Source organism: Stenella coeruleoalba (assembly GCF_951394435.1).
Source record: "Stenella coeruleoalba genome assembly, chromosome: 3".
In the NCBI taxonomy this organism is placed as follows: Eukaryota; Metazoa; Chordata; class Mammalia; order Artiodactyla; family Delphinidae; genus Stenella; species Stenella coeruleoalba.
The window spans coordinates 77,829,493-77,842,557 of record NC_137148.1 but is presented as its reverse complement, the minus strand read 5'-3'; the positions used below and the strand labels follow the sequence as shown (position 1 = coordinate 77,842,557).

Here is a 13,065-nt window from a genome sequence, read left to right as displayed (position 1 = left end):
CATGTCATTTAAGGCCAGTGTTTCCTTATTGATTTTCTGTCTGGATGATCTATCAGTTGATGAAAATGGGGTATTAAAGTCCCCTACCATTTATCCCCTTAGATCTGTTAATATTTGCTTTATATATTTAGACATTCCTATGTTGGGTACCTAACTATTTACAAATGTTAAATCCTCTTGTGCATCAACCCCTTTATCATTATTTAATGTTGTTCTTGTCTCTTATTACAGTTTTTGTTTTAAAGACTATTTTGTCTGGTGTAAGTATAGCTACCCCAGCTTTGTTTTGGTTTCCATATGCATGGAATATTTTTTCCATCTCTTCAGTCTGTCCTTAAATTTGAAGTGAGTTCCTTGTAGGCAGCATATAGATGGTCTTGCTTTTTTATCCCTTCTGCCACTCTGTCTTTTGATAGAGGAATTTAGCCCATTTACTTTTAAAATATTTATTAATAAGTATGTACTTATTGCCATTTTGTTAATTATTTTCTGGCTGTTCTGTAGTTCCTTTGTTCCTTCTTCTCTTGCTCTCTTTTGTGATTTGATCATTTTCTATAGTAGTATGCTTAGGTTCCTTTCTCTTTCTCTCTTGTGTATCTACTATAGGTTTTTACTTTGTGGCTACCATAAGGCTTACATATAACAACTTAACATTTATATTTTAAGTCAATAACAAGTTATGTTTGAATGCTTTACATTTTTACTCCCCCACCCCCTATTTTATGTTTTTGATGTCCATTTTACATCTTTTAATCCTGTGTATCCATTAATTATTTTAATTATAGTTATTTTTACTATTTTTGTCTTTTAACCTTCATACTAGCTTTATAAGTGATTAATCCACCAGCTTTACAACATTAGACTATTCTGAATTTTACTGTATGTTAACCTTTACCAGTGAGACTTATACTTTGATATGTTTTCCTGTTACTAATTAGCACCCTTTCCAGCTTAAAGAAGTCTTTTTTAGTGGTGATGAGCTCCTTTAGCTTTTGCTTACTGGAAAAACTTGTTCTTTCCTTCAATTCTGAATGACTTTTCCAAGAAGAGTATTCTTGGAAGTTTTTTCTTTCAGCACTTTGAATATATCATGACACTCCTTTATGGCTTGCAAAGTTTCTGCTGAAAATCTGCTGAGAGTCTTGAGGGAGTTCCCTTGTATGTAAAAAGTTATTTTTTTCTTGGTTCACTTAAGTTTCTCTCCTTGTCTTTAACTTTTGATATTTTAATTGTAATGTGTCTTTGATATGGGTGTCTTTGGGTTCTTATTTGGAAGGCTCTGGGCTTCCTGGATATGGTTGTCTGTTGCCTTACTCATGTTAGGGAAAGTTTTAGCCATATTTCTTCAAATAAGTTCTTTGTCCCTTTCTCTCTCACTTCTCCTTCTGGGACTCCTGGAATGCAGATGGTCGTCTGTGTTGGTTTGTGTGATGTTGTCCCATAAGTCCTTTCAGTGATCTTTACTTTTTTGTTTTCATTTTTTTTCTTTTTGCTGCTTTGATTGGGTGAATCCCATTGCTTTGTCTTTGAGTTCAGTGATCCTTTCTTCTGCTTCTTCTAGTCTGCTGTTAAACCCCTCTAGTGTGTTTTTTAGTTCAGTTACTGTATATTTCAGCTCTGTGGCTTCTATTTGTTACTTTCTTGTATTTTCCTGTCTCTTTGTTGAAGTTCTCACTGTGTTCATCCATTCCTCCCCCAAGTTTGGTGAGCAAATTTATGACTTATTTTTAACTCATCAGGTAAATCACTTCATTAAGATTTTTATCATGAGGTTTTAATCGTTTGGAACATACTCCTCTGTTTCTTCATTTTCCTTGACTCTCTGTGTTGGTTTCTGTGCATTAGATAAAACCACCACCTCTCCCAGTCTTAAAGGAGTGGCCTCAGGTAGGAGATGAACCTTACTGTTAAACCCTGCCCTAACTCTTGATCGTCTCTCAAAACATTGTAAGTGTTCAAGCTGCCTATTTTATTTTCAGTGGTTCACAGTAGTTGAGGGTGTGCGTGTGTGTGTCAGTGTCCCAAAGGGGAGAATCTCAGCACCTAGATTCAGGCTGAATGGAAGCCAGTCCCACAGGTAGCAGGTTTTAAAATATACAAATATATATAGTCTTGTAGGATGGACCACAAGCATAAGTCCTGCTGGCTACCAGAGCCAGGTGATCAGCAAGTGTCCCCTGGGTGGCAGTTACAAAAATTGGGCCTCTAGATGAGTGTATAAGCCCCCTTTCTAGGAGATGCTGGTGACCTGGAGCGAGGTGGAGAAACAGCACAAAGATGGCTTACATTTCCTAAGAGCACATCCGTAGGTGTCTAGATGTGTGCCAAACCGGAAGCCTGCCCCTCAGGCCAAAGCTCCAGGACAAGCAAGTAGGCCTCTTACACAGAAAGACTGGGGGTATATGTTTTAGTCTGCTGTCTGTGCAGTACTCTGGGGATGGTAGCCGGCCAAGAACTGTATCTCTGATTGCTTTGGGGTGGGCAGATGAGTCAGAGCTCACAAGTCCTTTAAGAACTGTTTCTCAGTTTGCTGTAGCCTTGTGGGTCTTCTGGACACAAGCTCCATGGGCTTTCAAAGCTAGATGTTTTGGGGGCTCATTTCTCAGGTGGTCTTTAAGGTTGGGTGCTGATGTGGGCTTCAAACTTTTTGATCTGCAGGGAGAAGTTTTGAGTTTGCTCCTGATGGTCGGTTGCTGTGTTGGGGTGGAGTTTATGTTGAGACTGTGTCCTAGCCTCTCCTACCCTCTTTGATGCCAGCCTTCTCTCATTTGCCAGATAAATAGGAGTCACACGGATAATTTGGGGGTTTTTTCCTAGAGGAAATTGTCACATATGCAGCTGTAGATCTGGTGTTTCCATGGGACAAGGTGAGTTGAGGATCTTCTTTACATCACCATCTTGAACTGGAACTCACTATCTTGTTTTTTAAGAGTTTTGATTCAGCTGGACTACTGTTTTTAAACCTGTACCTTTTATTTCTCATTATACTTGGGATCATAGTCATAACCATTTGAATCCTATGTTTTTAGAATTGGAGGGGACCTAGAAGTTTTCTAATCCAATTTCCATTCCTTCCCTGGCCACAGTTTCAGTAATTTTAATAGGAAACTTCCAAGTGTTGTGCTGAATTAATGCCCAACTCTAAGAAACCAGACCCTATAACTTCTACGCATTAGTCTTAGTTTTGCTTTCTAGAGCAATGTGAAAAATTAGATATCACCTGGGAGGAAAGACTACTAGTATTTAATGTGAGTAGATTGAATCACAGAAACTGTAAGATCTTCTCAATTTCATATACTACTTCCATGTTCCAAGATTCATATAAACCACATTCCCTGGTGGTGTCACCTCCCTTGCCACACACACACACACACACACACACACACACATTTTAACATGTCTTAATTTGCTGGTTGTTATGATGAATAACATCATAATCAAGTTGTTGACATTTTTTCTTAATGATATATAACTGATGGTGATTTAGATTTGATGAAATATAGTATATGGATCTGTACTGTCAGTGTTTATCCAAGTGGAAATGTGGAGTAGGAAGTGGCAGTCTGGGTTTTGGAGAGCTGAAGGCATAAAATAGATTCACCCATCCCAACATTCCCCGAAGTCACAGTCCATTACAGCATCAACTCTGATGCCTAAGAGCATACCTGAGAGATCACGTAAACTAAGGATAGATAAGGTACCAGCGATAAAGCAACCAGCGTGTCATTGCTGTTCTCGGGCAGAGCTCAGGAAGAGGAAGCAGGGTCATAGGGACAAATCTTTCGAGGAGGTGAAGGGATGGAGGGAAATAGGGCTTTTGAAGTTATGAAAGAATTTGAATGTGTTTGTATTACAAGGGAAAAGAATTGAGACAAAGATACCGGAGAGAGTTATTGACCCCCTGAGAGAAAGAAGGGGCTGCAGGGCAAGAGGGGAGAGGGTTTGTTGGGAGGCAGGTAGGAAGGGGATCTTGGTTATTTTCTGCAAGGCAGCCTCGATTTTCTCTTTGAAGTAGAAGGCAAGGCTATCTGCACACAGTGAGGGAAAGCAGCTACGAGAGAGCATGAGGTTTGTGGGGTCTGATGAAGGGGAGAGGGCCTGCACTCATTCCAGACTAGCACAGCTGACAGTGGGACTTTGTGTGACAAGGGCTAGGAATGCAGGAAACTTCAATTGTGTTAAGAATGTTCACTCGGATTTCTAAAGTATCAGTTACTTTAAATGTCTCTAAAACTTCAATTTCTTTACCAAGACATGCTAGGGGACAGATAGTATTTAAAAATTATTTTATTCTGAATAGGTCTCAATCAGAAACTAACTGACTAGGGATACACCACTCGATGTCATTGCCAAGTTAATTTGTAGTCTATTTACTCTTCAGTTTACCTTTGCAGAATCCTTTGCTTCACCCCCGTTCTTGGGTGCTTTGGAGCTGGAAGCAGTCTTCTTGTCTTTGTCCTAAAGCAAAGGAAATGTAATGAGGCTCTTGCTATCAACACTCCATCTAGCAATTAACTGCTGCTGCTATCAAATCAATCCAGATTATTCTTTTTAGTAGCCTGGAATCTCCAATTTAATTAAATTGAGTATTTTAGTCATGATTTTTCGAACAACACTGAAAGTACACAGAGGTGTTCAAGGTGGCGGGTAAAAAGGATAAAAATGAGGAAAAGATGAGTCACACTGATGATGCTCGTTCACCCAGACTGTATTTTGCTCACCAAAACAGCTTGTTTCTATCAGGATTGGTTTTTCTGTGCCAACAGGACACTGTTTGTTTTCAGTGTTATGGAAGAGAATGTAACAACCAGGGAGAGCCTAGGGCAAGTCCTATACAAAAAGAAAGTCCATTCACCAGAAAGGCATTATTTATGAAGTTCCAGGAGTGAGAGATAGGATGCTGATGTGGTCTAGAAATTAAATCACCCAAGATGGGCAAGACTGACAATTCAGTGATTGATTGATTGATTGGGAGATATGTTTAATAACAGCCAAAACAATAGCAAAGAGATGTGCAATTTTAATTTTTCTGAAATAACAATGAAGGGCACTCATGTCACTTTTCCCTCTAGTTGATGGATTACACATTTTTTCATTCGCTTTTGATCATGTTTTAAGCACCTGCTGTGTACCAGGCATTTTGCTAATGCTGAGCACAGAGGTACCAGACACATCACTGCTGCATGCAGCTCAGTGGTGTGATGCACATGTGACAGGTAACCCACAGTGCAGAGAGGGCACGTAGGCAACATCCCTGATCTGCGAAGGGAGAAGCAGACAGGGAAGTCTTCCAGGAGAAGCTGATGTTTGAACTGGGCCCTGACAGGTGAGTAGGAGAGTCAGCCAGCTGCTCCGGGCAGAAAAGGGGAGGAAGCCCCAGAGGGCAAGGGGCGTGGTATATAGTGAGGGACTGCTCTCATTTTAAATGAACACAGATGAAGCATTACTGTTGTACAACAATATAGTGTGGTGATCAAAAATGGTAGCTATGGAGATCATAAAGCAACATGGAAAACATTTAAGAAATAATGTTAAGCAATGTATTATATGTGGACAATAAGTACAACTATGTAAAATATACATACGGAAAAAGGTAAGAAATATACCAAATAATAGTGTTTGTGGAGTAGCAGAATTATAGAATTTTTTTCTTTTCAAGTTCTCGATGGCATTAACCAGTTTATTTTACAATATAAAAATATATATGTATTATATACCTATGTGTGTGTTTGTGTATACATAGACATTCAAAGAAAGTCAATACGAAAGAGCATAGTACCTTTGCTGTGTTCTCTGAGGTTTCTGTAGGTGAGGGACAGCTGTCAAAGTCCCCTGAGAGGGCATCAATGGGGTCTTGGGCATCTGCAGCTTTCTGAGATTTTAACAGAAATAACCATCAGGGAAGAAGCACAAGGCAAAGATGCTACGTAGGACATTTCCCCACATCCCTGAAAATATGTTTGTTTAATAGAAAACCTTGCTGACATTCTTTTCCTAACAGACTAGTGTATTACAAAAGAGAGATTTTAAAACAGGAAAATCTTGCCAGCTCTATTTTCTTCTACTGTTTTACACAAGTTTCTTTGTATTCTCTGAGCTTTGATTTTCTAACCTGGAAAATGGAACTGCCTAGCCTGAATGGACTTGGGAAGACAGAAATAATACACTCTTACACACGTGCCTTGGCATCCCACCAAGCACAAGGTAGGCATTCAGTGAATTTCAGATTTCTAAAATGTAAAAGTCGCAGCTAGAGTTTAAAAAAATCTTTTTTATGGAAATACGCGGATACGGTATTTACCTCTGATGCCTCGGGTTTCTTTGTAGGTGGCGTCGCTGATTTGCCCTTAGAAACAAAGCAGACTCTTGGTTAAACAAATTTTTGTAAAGGTTTACTTAGGTGTAGTTGGTATTTATATAATCTCTTATCCAGTGACTTGAAATGGAGTTCAGTCAGCCCCCTGCATCTGTGGATTCTGCATTGGCAGATTCAACCAAACGGCAGATCGAAAATATTTAGGGAAATAAAATTCTAGAAAGTTCCAAAAAGCAAAATTTGAATCTGCCACATGCTGGCAACTACTTACATGGCACTTACATTGTATTAGGTATTCTGAGTAATCTAGAGATGATTTAAGGTATAGAGGAGAATGTGTGTAGGGTTACAGGGAAATACTATGCCATTTTATATAAGGGATTTGAGCATCCTCAGACATTGGTATCTGGGGGTCCTGGAACTAATGCTCCATGGACACCAAGGGACGACTGTATAGACTTGCATAACTGATAAACCTGTGTCCCTATCATTTCTTCACCAGCTTTGCTTAACGCCTACCCTATAACTATTTCAATAGCCTTGGAGAAAATGCAAGGGTGAGTCTTTTCCTAGAAGTGAAAGAAACACTATTTTAGCAACTTTGTCATTGTATAATTCTAGTTAAAATGTTACAAAAAGTAACTTGTGTTTTTATGTCTTATTTACTAATTGACTATATGCTTATCTACTATAGCTTATTACACTTGGGAAGGAATGGTCTACAGATAGATTTTTTTCAGTGAAGATTACAAGGACAACTCATCAGGGATTTTTCCCATCTGCAAAGGCAAGGCTACTAAATAATACATTTCCTAAAGAATACAGCAGAGTCACACGCGACTATCAAAGCAGGGAGGATTCTAGCAGGATGCACAGCTGCTATTGTGACTATTCGACACAAGCGAGGAGAACAGATTCCTGTAACAGAAGACACTGCAGCTGATAATATTCTATAAACCACAGCCATCAAACCCCTCACATGCATCAGTACAGAATGAGAAAGATGTAATTTACACTTCCTTGTTTTTTATTGGGTGAACAGACCTGGAAAGGGTTATTTAACATCTAATGGACTTGCAACTAAGAGCCAAATAGGAAGGGGTAGGGTACAGACCAGGTTGACCTAAGCGAAACTGGCTTCCGTGTTAGAGACAAAGACAGAGACTTCTTGACGGAGTGCATTTAGATAGAGAAATAGGACTTGTGACTGGGAATATGGCTTTGTCTGTCTTCACTCTCAACAGCACAGGTGGTGTTGTAGGAGAAGAAAGAGAGACAGCAGGTCTTGGAGGGGTCGTATTTGCCCTATGAATTATTCCAATACTAGCTCTTTTTCTGTTCTCCTTCAACAGAGAGACTCTGCTTCAGTCAAGATTACAAATATCATTCTTTTTATAGCCTTTTCTTGCAAGGAGAATTCATATATGTACATGCCACAGAATCACTGTTAAGCATCAGTGAGTGAATGAACATTATTCAACTCTCTATGCCACAGTGCCCAGTGCAGTAAACATCCAACAGTACTGGCTCAAATAAATATTAAACAGAATGCTAGACAGCCTGCTCAGTGGGGACAGATTAAAAACATCAGTCATGTTACATTTTTATGCTATTGTTACAGTGTACCTCCTATTCATTTCAAGTGAGGTGTGGATCTCAAACGCTTTGGAGCATATATCCATCTAACCTAGACATTGCCCTCATTTACCTCCTTGTCATCATCCAAGAGATGTTGATATTTAGGTGGGAGGGTGTCATCCCTTTCTCCCAGCTTGTCTCTGTGTTCAGCTTTCACTTTTTCCTGTAAACATTGAACGTATATAATTACGATTCAGTTCCGCCTTCACTTAGAGAGTACATTCTAAAATGCAGCATTCAGCATTTACTGGACTTTTCTGAGGCAAAAAAAGTAGGGTCTCTTTTAAATTTGTAAGCGAGAGAACAACAATGTCAACAGACTTTCAGTTGATGGAAACAAGTAAACCCAGTGCTTCTGTTTGTCAATCCACACCTATTAATTTTCTACCTGTATCTTAAATGGAAGTAAACGATTAAATAATTATCTTCAGAAACCATGGAAGGAGATAAAAACCCACGGTTATGAAATATCTTTCACTGTTTCACTTTTTAAATAAAAAAATCAAGTTGCTGTACTTTGGCACTTAAGAGGTACTATTTACAACTTTGCCTCTTTATAAGGAGCCCTGAAGGACCAGGACAGGAGCAAATCTGAAGGGACGTGCTGTTTGTTTGTGTTGCAGGTGAGCAAATACCTGCTGTTGAGTAAGCAGTACCCACCTCCCAGCATCCGTGCCTCAGTGGGACGTGGCTGGTCTCTCGGTCCTGGATTCAGGAACAGCTCCCCATCCCAGGGGTGGGGTACAGATTTTATTTTTCTGCATCATTATAATTTCATTTTTCAAATACAGGTTAAGTTCACCTCGATATTCCTATGACAATGGTAGAATCGAGACCTAAGGATTCTTTGAAATGCCCTGTCTTTGAGACATAGATTTGTGTGGGACGTTACCTTTCTGGTTCCAAGCTAAATGGACTGTTAAGTACTGAATATTAAGTGTAAATAAGTACACTTCTACATGTTGTACAAGATATATAGCATTAAGAGTCTGCACCTTGTGGACACCTCTGTGGTGCTGAACTCCTGGTCCAATGCAGTTAGTTTCGATAGCAGGGACGACTGCTAGGGAAGACTCTGCCACTACAGTTACACAACTTGTGAACCTAAAAAATGCACATGTGTGCATCAGATATGTATGATAAACTTACTGCCAGATACAACCAAGAAAAAATGTGGGAAGAGAATAAAATTAACAAAGCAGGGCCGGCTTTTCCATCATCACAAAGTCTAGCCTCATGAACAGGACGTTTGCCTGAATCTGTGCCATAGCACAGACCTCAGAGAGGAAAGAGACATGACATAGACCATGGAGTAGGAAAAAATTAGGCTGAAGTTATCCAACCGTTCACTGACTCCAGGCAAAGTCAGAGCGGGTTTTCCCCTTTGTGTGGAGGGTAGGGTATTCTGTGCTATAATAACTTTCCATTTTCACTTATTAATGATTTGTTTTTCTTTTACCTTGACTTTATCCTCTAGGGGTTTGTTCTCATCTGGATCAGGCTGTCTTTGCCCGAGACTGTCAGAAAGTTGATCCAGGGCATTGTCAAGTTCTTTGTCGTCACTCCGCTAAAAAGTAAATCTGAATCAGTCACTGGTTAGCCAAATGAGGTCACCTGTTGGAGTGCAGCCCTGACACTGCCACTAAGACTTCTATAAGCTTATGGGGTTGTCACCAGGGAGATGGGCAGGTGGGCAGAGGCGCTGGATCGGCGATCCTTGCTTGGTGCTCCTTCTCGTCTTTCACTCTCAGCACTTGTCTGCACCTGTCTACCCCGCCCCACCCCTGGATGTCTTACTCTTCTGAGAAAATAGGTCCCTCCCTAAAAAGATGGGGTTCCTGGCCTGATTCTTCTAGAAACTATGTCTTAGGATGCTTTCAATATATGTAACAGTATGTTCCCAGCAAAGAAAAGTCACATGAATTATGATAGCTTAGTTTACTCTTTGATTCCCAAGTGTATTCCTGTAAAGAAAGATTTATACCTAGTTTTAATGATATCGTCAAACAAAATATTAACTAACACTAGAAACTCTGATGGGAAAAGTGATGGTAAAGGTGTCATTCTAAAACATACCTGTGAAAGGCAAAAAGGCTTTTGATTGTGGACGTTCATTAATAGCCTCAATCACAGGGGCCCCTAGAATCTGAGTATTAAGAATTGAAGTGTAGGGCTTCCCTGGTGGCGCAGCGGTTGAGAGCCCGCCTGCTGATGCAGGGGACACGGGTTCGTGCCCTGGTCTGGGAAGATCCCACATGCCGCGGAGCGGCTGGGCCCGTGAGCCATGGCCGCTGAGCCTGCGCGTCCGGAGCCTGTGCTCCACAACGAGAGAGGCCACAACAGTGAGAGGCCTGCGTAACGCAAAAAAAAAAAAAAAAAAAAAAAAAGAATTGAAGTGTAAATGGCAGCCTTCCTTTCTGTTGCACAGGGACTTCTGTCATTGTGGCTGTGTGTATATACACAGACACACACATAGACACATGGAGAGCGGGCATTTTACTGGTTTTAAGTGCTTCATTAGAGCCCAGGATTATAGCAGCTAATGGTGGTGCTACCCACAGCTGGGTCTGGGCTTTGTCATTTGTGCCTCTGGATGTTCTCAGATGATCCCACATTAACCCAACAGGATGAAAATTCACTCAGAATCTCAGAGTACAGCACTAAGTAAGCTTTGATGCTTCATCAAAAGGAAAGGAAGCATAGCTGACTTCACTAAAGCTACTTCATCTCCAACTAGCAGATGGGGCACTTCTTCTCAACCAAGGAGATGGGGATCTGGTTTAGGGCGATTTCTTTATCTTTTGATGTGCCGTGGTCTCCTGGATAATGTATAATTTGGTACTGCAAAGAAAATCCATCAAGGAAGTCTGGAAAAGCTCTGGTCCCACAGTCTTACCTCAGAACATGTAAATAATTAAAACAATATTGACACTAAGGTTCTTCTATTACTAGCATGAAAATGACAAGTTTTTACTGGTGTGAATGGGAGGAAGACAATGCTATTCCATGAGGAGTTTGTGAATTTTGGGGGCAGAGAGAAGCTCAAACACTGAGCAATTCCTTAAAGTAAACTTGAGGTTAAATAATGAGTAGTATTTATAGCATGGATCAGGAAAAATATAAAGGAGGAGAACATCGATGATCAGGAAAGCTAAATAATTTTTAAAAATCTAATAATCTGAACATATACACAATGCACATTATTGTACTTCAATTCTAATAAAGCAACAATATTAAGCTCCTTCACTGTGTGTAAAATACTTTCACATACATTGTTTTATATATTTAATCATTTTAGATATTCTCTGTCATCTCCCTGTCTCACCAGTCTTACCTCTTCTGAAACGGAAGGTGCCTGTTCTTCCTAACAATTTTGTTGATTTTCATTTACTCTGAGGAGGAGTCCTATTTTCTTTCTCCTTTTTGTTGCTGCTGAAGAAAGTACTCATAAACTCTGTTGCTTACCGGAGTGTCTGGGGGTGGACCTGCAGAGTGGTTGGTTGGAGCTGGGGTTTGGGAAACCACTTCAGAGATGACAGCTGAAAGTTTAGCATCTTCCAATTGCTTTTGTAAGAAAACAAACAAAAAAAAGATTTTGACCAGTCATATGGTGTATGCAAATTTTGCCCACATACCATCTCTTAAATACAACTCTCAGTATAGCTTTTTGATTGCTTTTCTCTTGATCCAAATGGAAGCACAGCAACACAGCATCTTAAGAGCCATTTTTATTCTACGTCCTAGTCCATACATTATTTTATACAATTTCCTATTCCCATTTATTAATCCCAAACGTTCAACAAGCTACTGATTTAGAGTACTGTAGTTTATACATTTCTTGTTGCACGTTTAGGTTGTTTGGAGTTTTCAGCTTTCTTCTCTGTAATTGATTGCTCTGAATAAGTTCTAGAAGTGGCTCTTTTTATGGTGCTAGCTATATTCTGCCAAGTGCCCTCTCAAAGTTGCTAGAAATTCACAGTGCCACAAGCAACGAATGGCCATGCCTGTTTCCCATGGCCTTGCCTGCCTAAATTAGAGATTTATCACATTTTAATTCTGATCATGTATTAGGTATAAAATTATGTGCTACTGTTGCTTTAATACTTGGTATATGGGATGAAGAAGCTTCAGCTGTATCATTTTTTTCTTAATGTTAAATGGTATATTATTCTAGAATCTTTCTGAAATAATGATTTCTTTTCTCATTTTAAAGAAACACTGAATCTGTCATTTATGTTCATTTCTGGATTTCTTTCCCATTGGCCTGTGGCTTCGCTTTCTGAATCAGAACTGTATTTTTTGTCATTACTGTTAATAAATCCTGGTGTTTAGTTGGGTTAATCTTCCCTAAAAATACTGAAAAATGCTTTTTAGTATTTTTTCATATTTTTATGCATTTATTTTTCAAATGTATTGGACAACTCAATTTTAAATTCTCTTTTCATAGGTATACGTGATAGAGTGCATGCTCATTGGTTCAATTAGTTACACGGTCGAAAACATCCACTGTGCTGGACCAATATTTCAAATGGAACACATTTTTTATGGCTACAGTGGGTTGAGGGCCATTAATTTTGTGATTGTTTCCTCAGCTCCCACATCAGGTTCTAAGTCACAAGTTTCCATTTATTTCTGCTACCCTAAAAGTACGGAAATAAAACCAGGAATCTCAGAAGACTTACAAGAGGTGAAGTGCTTGGGGGAACGGCGAAGTCCTTGGACAAGGCATCAAGGAGGAAGTCTTCACTCAAGGGCTGCAAAGAACCAGGAAATGTATCAACAAACACCACCTCATCAGTCTCTTCAAAATGTTGTCACTGTTTATATGCTGATCAACTCATTCCACAGAAAGCTATGCCCTCCCCGCATTAACCATCAGGGCCAAAGGAGAGAGACACACTCAGGGAAAACTGGCTTGCTTACTGGGAGTGGTTCCTTGGGCTCCTTTGGCAGTAGTGGTTTTCCATCTTTATCCTATGCAGGGGGACAGAAACATGGCATTGGGTCATTTCACGTGTATCCTACGTACGCACCTTGTAAACATTATAAGAGGTCGACAGGTTATACCTGATGATATTGTACATTACAAATTTGATTCATCATTTCAGGAA

The 13,065-nt window shown here is 39.8% G+C and overlaps 1 protein-coding gene across 5 annotated transcripts in view; it reads right to left on the bottom strand.

The window, feature by feature from the left end:
* Window positions 1-13,065, bottom strand: part of CAST (calpastatin) — a 129,437-nt gene that overhangs the window by 8,855 nt on the left and 107,517 nt on the right. For all 5 annotated transcript variants that reach the window (XM_079917665.1, XM_079917667.1, XM_079917663.1 and 2 more), the window contains 8 exons: window positions 12,878-12,928; window positions 12,637-12,708; window positions 11,420-11,518; window positions 9,414-9,521; window positions 8,025-8,117; window positions 6,302-6,346; window positions 5,780-5,872; window positions 4,387-4,458 (listed from right to left, as the gene is read on the bottom strand). In XM_079917665.1, coding sequence (XP_079773791.1) covers window positions 4,387-4,458; window positions 5,780-5,872; window positions 6,302-6,346; window positions 8,025-8,117; window positions 9,414-9,521; window positions 11,420-11,518; window positions 12,637-12,708; window positions 12,878-12,928 — 633 coding nt within the window. The remainder of the gene's footprint in view (window positions 1-4,386; window positions 4,459-5,779; window positions 5,873-6,301; window positions 6,347-8,024; window positions 8,118-9,413; window positions 9,522-11,419; window positions 11,519-12,636; window positions 12,709-12,877; window positions 12,929-13,065) is intronic.